Source organism: Prionailurus bengalensis, chromosome C1 (assembly GCF_016509475.1).
Source record: "Prionailurus bengalensis isolate Pbe53 chromosome C1, Fcat_Pben_1.1_paternal_pri, whole genome shotgun sequence".
Taxonomy (NCBI): domain Eukaryota; kingdom Metazoa; phylum Chordata; class Mammalia; order Carnivora; family Felidae; genus Prionailurus; species Prionailurus bengalensis.
The window spans coordinates 166,449,403-166,462,027 of NC_057345.1; the positions used below are offsets into that span (position 1 = coordinate 166,449,403).

At 35.1% G+C, this 12,625-nt stretch overlaps 1 protein-coding gene across 2 annotated transcripts in view; it reads left to right on the forward strand.

Annotated features, from left to right (window-relative positions):
• The window catches only part of AGPS (alkylglycerone phosphate synthase), a 144,190-nt gene that overhangs the window by 116,051 nt on the left and 15,514 nt on the right, over nt 1–12,625 (forward strand). Inside the window, exons 17-19 of one of the 2 annotated variants that reach the window (XM_043577137.1) lie at nt 612–701; nt 6,764–6,863; nt 9,055–9,112. In XM_043577137.1, the coding sequence (XP_043433072.1) occupies nt 612–701; nt 6,764–6,863; nt 9,055–9,112 (248 nt within the window). Of the gene's footprint in view, nt 1–611; nt 702–6,606; nt 6,686–6,763; nt 6,864–9,054; nt 9,113–12,625 lie in introns of those variants that run through there. The other variant, XM_043577138.1, reaches the window with a different exon arrangement.

Below are 12,625 nucleotides of genomic sequence, written 5' to 3' on the forward strand. Positions count from 1 at the left end.
CAATCCCCCATTCCCTTTATGAACTATTTCTTACTTATCTGTTTTCACTGACTCTTAATACCAGTCTAGCACAGCTTGATACATTGCTGACATCCAGTTGACATCCAGTAAGTCTTTGTTAAAGTAGATTTTAGCTCAGAGCTTGACAAAAGGCTATTGAACATTTGGTATAACCTCACGATTATTGACTAAATTATTTTTATATTAAGGGAAATATCTTAGACATGGACACAGATTGGTATTCCTGTCAACCCAGAATTGAATTTTCATTAACATGTTCATTATAGCTTTTTAAAAAAGCTTTTAAAATCTTGTGATTAAATTAATTGTGAAATTGGGTTTACCTAAGTGTAGGAAACTGCCTTCAGGAAGCTTGAGTGTGCTCTTCTGACTTCTGTCTTTTCTATGGCAAAAAAAGGGAGAACTTTGCCCCTTTGAAGCTATGAATGGAAGACTCAATTTGAATGATCAACGCTCTTGTTCATTCTTGATGGAATAAGTGTGAAAGTTTCTTAGAATTTCTGACTTGAAGGATGCCAGATAAACTAGCATTTGTTAGAATTTTGTAATTTATTTGAAAACTTAATATTGTATTCAATTTTGTTTCCTAGGGTTGTGGATCTCTGTAGAAATGTAAAAGAACGAATAACAAGGGAATGCAAAGAGAAGGGTGTTCAGTTTGCTCCTCTTTCTACATGCAGGTGAGGTTTTTTGTTGTTGCTCTTTTACTGCTTATTCTGGGGGGAAAACACATTTTAATTAATGGAGAAATGTAATTCACGCCACCAGAAGAATAGCTTCAGTCTGTTCCATTTAGCAAGCTTTCCTTTCCTAAACTTCACTTTTGCCACCTTCTTAGGGTTGTGCCACTAGGGTTTTAGAGCAGTCCTAAGCCCTTTAGGAGTAGAATACCCTTCCATAAGTGAGCCTTCTACCCCTTCAGGACAGCAGGACAGTGAAAAGCCAAACCTTGGAGCCCCAGGAATAAGTAAAGGAGTGCCTTTTAATTCACTGAAATTATAAATCATGTATATATTCAGGAAACTGTAATTTAATACATAGTCAACATAGCCTTTTCTTCAATAGACAAAAAGCACTTTAACCACTTTATTAGTTACTGATTCAATGAATGGGCATGGAGTAAAGGAATGAGTAGAGCAAACTATGCAAATGAAGATTAACTCTTTGCTTTCAGTAGATCTTTCTGCAGTAATGGAAATACTCTTTATTTGTCCTGTCTGGTATTGGTGCCACAAGCCACATGTGGCTGTGGGGCTGTCGAAATGTGGCTAGTGTGACCGTGGCACTGAATTGTAAATTTTATTTAATTTCTAATAATTTAAATTTAAAACACTGCATGTAGCTGGTATCTTCCATAGTGGACAGTTAACTGCAAATCTTGTCCTCTTTGTTAAATGGCAGCAGTCCAAAAGGAGGTTTTCTTGCGAAGGAGCACTTTGTATTCAATCACCTGATAATTAAAAGACCTGTATAAACACAAGAAGATTAAATGTATCAAGATTAAATCAAACATATGACTTATCTATAAAGTTATAGAATTAATTGGAATGGAGAATAAAGGGAAATCAGGACAGATTATGTGAAGGGGATCTTTAAAGTAGATGGTTCAGTCATAATCTAGCACTTTAAAATTTATTAAACATTCTGTGTTGTATAACTGCTTTTTTTTTTTTTTTTTCCCATGTGTCAGGGAAGGGGGTTTCAAGAATATAACTCAATTAATTTGTAGAAACAAAATTTTCAATATAAGCACAAATGCAAATTAAGTAATTTGGGAAATAATATAATATTTTTATTGTTAAGTGCACCAGATGCTGACTCTGAAACAGCAGATATGCCTCACCAAAATGGCATTTCTGTGTATTTCTATTCATGATGCTTGTTCTGATTTGCCTGGGATCACTTAATCTCAGCCTAAGAGGGCAGACTTGGGCCTCTTCCAGCCCAAGAACCAGGCCTTGCTGGCCTACTGTATTACTGTGGCAACTGCCTGCTAGTTTTTTAATTTCTTTGTTTTGTAATACTATATGTGTCTGAAAAGTGAAAGCACTGTTTTGCTGTTTATTAAGAATTTAATCCCTTTGCGCTCTAAGTTGGTTATTAGTAAAGCAGTGGTAATACCATCTACTTGATGAGACTCTTGTGAGAATGAATTGAGAAAGCATATGAAGGGCTGTATGAATGTCATTTTATTATTGTGAGGTCATTACATTAAACTTGAGGTAGACAACCTATACTAGAGCTAGTAAAGGAAATCTGAATATTTTTCTTCTCCAATGACAAATCCTCATGAAGGTATCCAATTCTTAAGTCTTTGATATTTTCATATAGCATGATAATTTGCATGTATTTGCTTTGCAAGACCAGAAATGTTTCTATATTCTTCAAACTGCTGTCTCTTCTGATTTTTTTTTTCTTCTATCTTTTACACCCTCATCTTGTACTTCCCTGGTACCATATTGTGTTTCTTAGTTCTCCTTATTGCCCCCATTGGGACAGATACCTTTTAGAATTTGCTAAATTTTTGTGCTTCCATTGGAGTAAGAGAGCAAAACTCTAACAAATGTGAGGAAATCATCTTTCGTATACATTAACTGTTCATGTCAACCAGAAGGATCTCTTTGAAATTGTGTTTTTTGCTTCTGTGTGGGAGAGACAGTCAGGGTTTAAAGAAGTATATTTGAGGTTGAATCTGAGAATATGTAAGCTAAAAATGTGGACTTAGAGTTTATTGACTGGTCGTTTGATATATCTGAAGGATGAGAAAATAGGGGTCTTTTTTTATGCTAAGTGAAATTAGTCAGAGAAAGACAAAAATCATATGACTTCACTCATATGAGGACTTTAAGAGACAAAACAGATGAATATAAGGAAGGGAAACAAAAATAACATAAAAACAGGGAGTGGGACAAAAACATAAAGAGACTTATAAATATGGAGAACAAACTGAGGGTTACTGGAGGGGTTGTGGGAGGGGGAATGGGCTAAATGGGTAAGGGGCACTAAGGAATCTACTCTTGAAATCATTGTTGCACTATATGCTAATTTGGATGTAAATTTAAAAAAAATAAAAAATAAAGCCAGTTAAAAAGAAAAAAAAAGAAAAGAAAATAGGGGTCTTGTTCTGTGCAACAAAAAGCTTATAACTTGGTAAACCTACTGGTGGCTTAGCACTAATCTTGGAGAGAACCTTTCCAAATAAAGGTGTAAGAATGTACATATTCTTTGTTTCTTTGTTTCTTTCTTTTTTAATTTGGAGATATATTTAAAAATAAACCTTTTATTTTAAAGTCTAAGAAAAAATTTTGTGTTTGTTTATTATGAACCCAAATTGATACTTAATTCTTCTTTTGACAGTCTAGTCTGTCAGGCCTCTTTACTATAGTTCAGAAAACAGATCAGGCCTAATAATCCAAGTCATTTGTTACAAGTAAAATTTGAAACGTTTTAAGTAGTAGAATCTATTTTTGTGTAGCTGAGGATTTTTTTATTTTTTATTAAATAGTAATTTAACAGATTTTATCCCCACTTTCTCTTTCTGCCCTATCTCCCTATTTATCTCTCCAGACTCCCCCCCTTCCATTATCAGAATATCATTGTGATAAACCAGTACTTTTTTTTTAAATTTTTTTTTTAACGTTTATTTACTTTTGAGACAGAGAGAGACAGAGCATGAACGGGGAAGGGGCAGAGAGAGACGGAGACATAGAATGGGAAGCAGGCTCCAGGCTCTGAGCCATCAGCCCAGAGCCCGACACAGGGCTCGAACTCACGGACCGTGAGATCGTGACCTGGCTGAAGTCGGACGCTTAACCGACTGAGCCACCCAGGCGCCCCAAACCAGTACTTATTGAACATTATTGGGAAGTAAAATATTCTGCCTCAGGACACCTTCTATAACAACACAAGTCTTGGTTTTTCAGAAGGAGCTCATAAAGTCTAAATAAGGATCTTCATTATGTATTATAGGTAGATGGACTTAGAGTAAATTTGAGATATGTCTTTTATTCAGTAGCTATTTTTTAAGAATGATTTTCTGATAAAAACTTATATACTCAGCTTTTATGATCATTTTATAAAACCAAAATTTTGAATGTACACAGTCTAGTTATTTGAATGGTTTTAATAAATGGGAGCTTTAAATATAGTTCTTACATCTCATACTTGATAAAAACTAACATTTCACCAGAGTTTGATTTTAGTTTAGTTTGATTTGAGCTGCTTAATAGTGTGGCCAAGGAGGTTATTGTGTGTTGAGTATAAATGTTGAATGTGTGAAATCCATTTTGTAAACTAGTTTTTAAAAAGTTATTCCAAAACTGACTTGAAATAATTCTAACTCTCATTGAAATTGAAGATCCCAAGGAAAATAACTAGCTGTAGGGTGCATTTATTGAGTTCATTTATTTCATTTTCATTTATTAAAATGTATTTTGTATATTGGAAGATAAATTCTAACCCAAATTTTCCGAAGAAGTTTTATGGGAAGGAATTCCTAGCTAGTGTGTCTAACATAAGTAAAGTACTCCAAAAACCTGTTAGAAATTAAAGAATAATACTATGACTTTGGTAGCCATGCTATCACTTGTCCAGATGATTTTTGGAAGAGGTTGGTGTTAAGGGTCTTAAATGATAAAACTGATCTATTAAAAGGTGTTGGATTTGAGTCACTTTCTGAAGTACACCCAAATTGAGGTTTTCCCAAAAATGTTTTTGTATTATTTTTACTTTATCTTTTCTTGAGATACTGATCACTGGAGCTTTGTTGTGACTTTTAAAAGCCTGCATGGGGCGCCTGGGTGGCGCAGTCGGTTAAGCGTCCGACTTCAGCCAGGTCACGATCTCACGGTCCATGAGTTCGAGCCCCGCGTCAGGCTCTGGGCTGATGGCTCAGAGCCTGGAGCCAGTTTCCGATTCTGTGTCTCCCTCTCTCTCTGCCCCTCCCCCGTTCATGCTCTGCCTCTCTCTGTCCCAAAAATAAATAAACGTTGAAAAAAAAAATTTTTTTTTTTAAAAATAATAAAAGCCTGCTTATCGGGGCACCTGGGTGGCTCAGTCGGTTAAGCGGCCAACTTCAGCTCAGGTCATGATCTTGCAGTCCGTGAGTTCGAGCCCCGCGTCGGGCTGTGTGCTGACAGCTCAGAGCCTGGAGCCTGTTTCCGATTCTGTGTCTCCCTCTCTCTGACCCTCCCCTCTTCACGCTCTGTCTCTCCCTGTCTCAAAAATAAATAAAACGTTAAAAAAAAAAAAAAAGCCTGCTTATCTATTGAAAACTGAACTCTTTGGTATACATCCTGGATTTGTTGGAAGGTAGCAATGCTTTCTTAATATTGACTGCATTTTCTGTTTATTGATATTCAAATATAAGTGATATATATTTTACTACTTGCTATAAATTTGTTTCATTCAGGTATCCTTTCAATTTATTTATATTTGGTTTTTCCTAAATGATAGTGCCCTCATAGTTAGGATGGTCCTCCAGTTTTTCTTATACTTTGTAAATCTGGTACTTAAAATGTAAACATTCAAGGGATCTTTTTTATGAGTGTGAATTAACACTAGAAGAAAAACACAGCTGGCAAATTGACAGTAGCATTGTTAAACAGTTCATTTCTTCTGTTCTGAGGCACCTAACATTTGGCCTAAAAGGCCATTAAAATTTTAGATTAGATTCTATTTGTATTGTTGTAGTAAAAAGAGTATTTCCTCTGTATTCTCTCCTTCTGTTAAATTAAATTCTTCGTAGGAACCTCTGTAAATTGCATTCACAGATTTGACTATGATTATTTTGGCACTCTTCTACATTTTTTCTCGAATGTTTATTTATTTATTTTGACAGAGAGAGCATGTGCACAAGCTGGGGAGGGACAGAGAAAGGGGGAGAGAGAATCCCAAACAGGCTCTGTGCTGACAGTGCAGAGCCCTACATGGGGCTTGATCTCATGAACTGTGAGATCATGACCTCGGCCAATATCAAAAGTCAGACACTTAACCGACTGAGCCACCCAGATGCCCCTGAGGCTCTCTTAAATGCTTCACCTAATTGCATTTGGAAAGCCCAAGTATATATCATATATATGATTTAATAATCTAATGTTCTTGATGTCTTTTGTAAACACACATACAACATGCACACGTATGGGGCCCAGCGTGTAAAACCTTCAGAGACAGTACTTTAAAGCCATATTGCTGCATTTAATATGATCATTAAATTTGTTTCCAAAGTCCTTAGTAATTATTAGTGTGAAGTTGGAGAAGATGCTTTATTTATTTTACCCAGCCTGATCATTTTTGATATTTGAACATTTCTCTTGTTTCTGAGTTTGAAGTTCTCATGCCTATTTCTGTTGACTCAACGAAGTTTAGAAGACTTATAATGTCCCATCTAGTCTGTTTGGGGCTTCTTTAACTTTGCTATCTATTTCATTTAAAAAAAAAAAAATCCTCTGAAGAGGTTGGTTGTTTCAGGACAATTAGAGAAACATTTACATTGTTTTTAAAACTTTAAACTCTTTGGGTAATAATCCAGACTTACCTCAAAAAAGTTGTTAAAAACAGTACAAATAGTTCCTGTATTTCTTTCAGCCAGCCAATCTACATTCCTTCCATGGAATTAAGAAGGTGGGTAGAGAATGAGATTATGGTTTAAGCAAAACAGATGATTTTGCCTTTAAAGTTCTAGATGTTAAATCTGATTTCACTTAACTTAAAGCCTTCTGGGGATTGTCTGTTTGTTTTTTAGGGTGACGCAGACTTATGATGCAGGTGCATGTATCTATTTCTACTTTGCCTTTAACTACAGGGGAATAAGTGACCCACTGACTGTGTTTGAACAAACCGAGGTAATTTTGCATACATGAATATATTCTTACATTCTTTTATTAATTTAAATAAACTTTCCTATCAATTTATGAATTTTAGTTCAACTCTGTTTAATCACTCCATGACTTACCTGGTTGATAGTCAACAGAAATTAGAAACATATTTGTTGCATTGAGTCGTATATTGACTTGTGAGTCTAAAATTAATATTATCTATAGATATTAGATTTAATATTCTAAAATTAGTATTCTGTAACCTGTGATTCTTTGGTTGTTACTTACAATTTGTAAGACCATATTAAATAACAAAGGACTATAGGAATTCTTGGTATCACTTTGGCAGTTCACCCATTTCCAGATGCTTGCTGCAGTTGAGGTCAGCAGCCCTAATGTTCTTGGTCTGTGTTGCTGTAATATCCTCATTCTGGATTTATAATTGTTTGATTGTTATAGCTATACATAGACTATAGAGGTTCATTTGCTACTAGTTTCATTACATTCCTTAACTGGCCTTAAGATTCCAGTTTTTATAAAGCCTTCTGTTTGCTGGTATTTCTTGTAAGTATGCCTAAAGTTGAAGAGACAGACTGGACTGGAGGAACTGGGAGGAGACTGAAGTTTGTTAAAACCTCAGGTGTCCTAGTGTTTAAACTAGTGTTTAAAACCTAGTGTCTTAATGTTATTGCATGCCTGCCAAAGGCAGCACCATGTGGTGATTTCAATGGCACACTTTTAGACTCAAAGCACAGACAGGGTTTGGTTGGCTCCCTCCTATGCCTCATCCCCCCCCTTTTTTTACAGCTTTTTTGAGGTATATTTGCAATACAAGTAACTGCACATATTTAAAGTGTACAATTTAATGAGTTTTGCATATGTATACACCCAAATCAAATATCACTCCAATTGAAATAATGAACATATCTGTCACCCTCAAAAGTTGGAGTACTTACTTCCCCATCAGCTTAGCCTTTCAGTGTTTTGGTTGACCTCTGGCTACTCAAAGGGCTGTATTCAAAGGCCCTGTACTACTATAAGAGTGAGATTATTCCTTTTTCCCCAATCCAAACTGCCATTCTCTAAGTACTACTAATTTCAAGTAATTGTTGCTTTGTTTAAAATCATTTGTTTAATTCAGTAATTTATTAAATTTAAAATAATGTTATTTAAAATAATTTGTTAGAAGGTACAACGCTGGCATATGTTTGATTCATTTGAAAAACCCTAAATCCTAAGTGATGAATGTTCATATAAGTTACTTTGCTGTGAGATGTGGTCCATCTGTCCTGCCTGAGCCCTGTTACCCTGGTCTAACTCCTGTATACACACCTGAGTAATTGAGAGGTTCTAGGCACTCTAGATACTTCACCTCATGGCTGATATATACTCATGAACTGAATGTAATTCTACTTCTGTTCCCCTTTTTTTTTCCACTCTGCACTTTAGTCATTCTCTGTTTTGCTGTAAGTGTTTATTTTTTCTAACCTTAGTTGCTCTATAAGGAGCTTAGGACCTAACATGTTAGGAGGAGAAAATTAAGGTTTGTTTGTTTTTTTACACTTAGATATCCATCGGTCTGACAAGTAACTTGTTCCAAGACATTGACCTAAGAAATGGTCTCCATAAGGGTTTTTATGGTTGATCTCTGATAGCTTTACAAGGAATTTTGGGTCCAATACCCACTTTATGATATTTAGGGAGTAATTTAAACATCTAAGCCTCATTTTCTTTGTCTGTGAAATAAGGATAATTGCAATTATTACACAAGGCTATAGTATAAAATAAATAAATTACTACAGGTAAATTGCTTAGTACTTTTCTGCATATAAAATAAGCAGTCAGTACATGTTAGTTACTAACATTTGTTGGTGTAGAGAGGTGTTTACTTCAGAGTAAGACTTGACTGTCTTCACAAAACTTACTATTAACGATTCTGTGCTGCTGAATTGATCATTTTATCTTCTTTTTCTTTTCTAGAATCTTGAAGTGACTGTTGTAGACATTGTGACCATTCACTAGAAAAAATGTATAAAACTAGGCTGCATATTTTAATTGCGTTTTAAATGTATTTAACCAAAGGAAGGTAAAGGAAAATTAGAAATCCAGTTTGTAATTCAACCTAGGAAGGACATGCCTCCTTGGGGGCTTGGTCTTAACTTTCACTTCAGAGTGAAACCTAAGTAGCAACTATTTGTTGTGTTGTTTCCAAATACAGGCAGCTGCTAGAGAAGAAATCCTTGCTAATGGAGGGAGCCTCTCACATCACCACGGAGGTATTCTTTTTGGGGGTAGAATTTCTACTGTACCTACTATTAAAAAATAATTGGTTTGATAAAATGTTGGGGAGAGCCATAGTACATAATTTGAAGGCACTTGATATTTCTTGAGAGTTTTTATGTCTGTTACTGAGGTAGCCTAAGTTGTGGTGGTAACCAACAGAAGAAATACTAAACATTACCATTTTTATTTTCAAGTATAAAACCTCTGTTTCTTTAATTTAGAAACGAAGTTAATTATTTGCCCTGCTTTAGATGTTAAAACAGAAATGAGTCAACATTTTAATTTTTGCATCATAGACCTTTCCTTTTTTTCTGTCTTGCATGTAAATCAGTTTGACTTTCTGGTGGTTTTTATACTCCCTGGTTGTAAGTTTCTAACATGTTGGCAGTATCAGGTAATAAAACAAATATAGGTCAGATCATATTATGATAAGACTTCTAAAACTTATGTGCATTTTCAGGTTCTAGGCCTATTGGTCTTTATTTGTTGAAGACTCCAAGTTTGATGAAATGATATATTTTTAGAAATTATTGGCTTGAACTTGAATGTGTCTAGGTTTGATTGCATATTAATTTATTAAGAAATTCTGCCTCATTTAAATAGAAATCTTTTACTTCTGTTGTATTTCTCATATTTTTATTTTCTATGTGGTCAGAAATATAACTGCATAGAAACGAACTCTAAACTACCTGGTTTCCTCCATTGCCTAGAAAAAGAAACTAGGTAAGCCTAAATACAAAATATATTTCATGTGTGCTGGTAAAATGAAGATGCTTTCCCTTTGCCAGCTTGTCCTCTTCTAAACTGGTAAATATTGGTGGGCTCCAGGGCTTGGCGCTGAGCCAGTCTGTTCTTCTGTGTTCACTCCCTCAGTGATTACCTCATTCCCAGGATTTAAAACACCAAGTATATCCTGATGACTTTCAAATACCAGAAAGCATCACCACCACGACATTCTAGGTCAAATCACTATTTCTTCCTGCTGAGTCTTCTGCAGTAGCATCTTAACTGGTCTGTCTGCTTTCGTTCTTGCTCCCCTCAGGCCATTTCTGTTACTGCTAGAGTAATCTTTTTTATAAAACTCCGTGTTTTCTCCTCACAAGGCAGAATAAAATCCAAACTCCTTATCAGGACCTTCAAGGATATACATGTGTCTATCCGTCTGTATCTCTTACTACTTTTTTACTCTAGCGGCATTGGCCGCCTTGCTATTCCTCAGACATACCAACCACCTTTCCTCTGTAAGGCCTTTGGTGTTTGTTCCCTCTTTTTCTGATGTTCGTTCTCTTGTCCCCCCGCCCCGCCCCCCAGATATTTGTATGGCTCACTTTCACCATGATTTAGTTCCCTGATAAAAATGTCACCTTCTTTGAGATGTCTTCCCTGTTCTCTTGTTTAGTTTCTGTGTTTCTCATTTGAATAAGTTCGATGAGGTTACTGACTTTATCTTATTTGTCACTGTGTTTCCCAGTCCCTAGAACAGTGACTGTCTCTTTCTATATAGGAAATGTTCAATGGATATGTTAAGTGAGTGGGTAAGGGCCCAGGTGTTCACAGAATTTGGGGCAGTTTTGCAAATTCTTAAGCAGCTCTGAGTCTTTCATATTGGAATGGCTGTAGTCTCATTACTAATTTAGCTTCAAACATTTAATAATCAGGCCTTGTTTGAATATAGGGTCATGTTTAATCGTGGAAAGGCTCAGTTTGTCCCATAATATTTCAGAGAAAGCATATTAGAGCCAGTTATTCAGTAGAAAAGTAGGGTAAAATAATGTGCATTTCTCTACAACTGCACAACAGCAGCCATTTCAGTGTTCTTCCATAGATGCATTATGTATGTAAGATCCCGTTCAGACTTTGTCTTAAAGCAAATAAAAGGTCAAGAGGCTTATACACAAAGGGGAAAGAACATAGGCTGTGGAATCATATCTGTATTTGACTCCTGTGTCTTCACTTAACTAGCTCTGTGACCTTAAGGAAATAACTTCTCTGAGCTGGTGTTCTCTTCTGCAAAATAGGAATAATAGTACCTACCTTGTATATTATTATAAGAATTAAATGTAATAGTGTACGTAGAGCATCTAAAGTGCCTTGCATGTTGTAGGTACTCAAACAAAACAAAACAAAACAAAACAAAAAACACAGTAGCTTAAAAAAAATAACAATAGACAACTCCAGGTGGAAACTCTGGCTTGTATTCTTAACCATTGAAGAAAAGGTTACTGTTTATATGAAAAAGATTCATACATTCAAGGGATATGATACAATTGTCTTAACAGGTTTTCAACTGTAACCTGCAGTTGGTCTCGTTCTATAGGAAGTTCTATTATTATATATATGAAAGAGAAATAAATTTCCTTCACACTCTTGGCTACAAAATATACTATAGAAAAATGTCTATTTTCATAAATGCCTCTCTGCTTAAAGTTAATCATCTAATTTGTAAATGTCAAATACCCTGTGCTATTCAGTATAGTTTCATAAAGCAGAAACCTTTCTATATAAATTTGAAATAGAATGGGTTTAATTGTCCTGCTAAACTTAACTAATGATAGAGCTTTTGAGAGATCACTTCTTTTTATGTGAAGAAAAGATTTTCCTTGATTTGCATCCGGAACTGAAAACTCAAGTTGACCTCTTAGTGTCATCTTTATTTACTGACCTTCAGGCAGTGTCATGACATTCTCTGTACCATTTTTGAGTTTGAGAGTAGAAGGGCTGGGGGTTGGGAGAATATTGATGCAATTTCTCTTAGAGGGTTTGGCCTGTAATTGTGATTAATAACAGTTGCTTTCACTATCTGGAAACAGACAGGCTGGTTTGTCTGCCTACAATCATGCTGTGATAAATGGAGCTATTTTAACTCTGGTTTTGTGTATCAAAGAAAACAGATGTAGTCTGGAACTGGAGGCTATAGGAAATATAAAGCCTGCTTAACTTAATCTTCGTAGTGCTTGTTTATGTAACTGACGAGCTGGTCAGTTTAAAGAGCAGAATTTATATCAGCCACGTATTTAATTTCAATTTATGACTTTTTTAAGTTGTTCATTGGCTAAATTTATACCTAAGTCCTTGTCAGAAAGTAAAATTCTTTGATTGGATATAACCAGCCCTAGTTTAAATATTGGTGTCTTTGCCTAACCAAAATTATTTTTTATTGTTCAGAGAATAATTATAGGCTACCTCTCCAAACTTTTTTTTGTAATATTAACAGAAATCCAGTAGTATCAGAAACTTTAAAAGTAAAAAGAGACTTCTCAAAAGAATGAGGAAAATATCGGCTTTGAAGCCATTTGTTAAAACCTGTAGTGTGAAATAAAAGATATATATTGGAAAAGAAGAAATAAAATTGTTGCTACTTATAGATGACATGATTGTCTATGTAGAAATCCCAAAGAATCTACAAAAACAAAATTAGCAAGATTGCAGAGTTTAAGAGCACACACAAAAATCAGTCACATTTCTATTATTAAGAACAAACCTATAGAAACTGAAATTTAAAATAC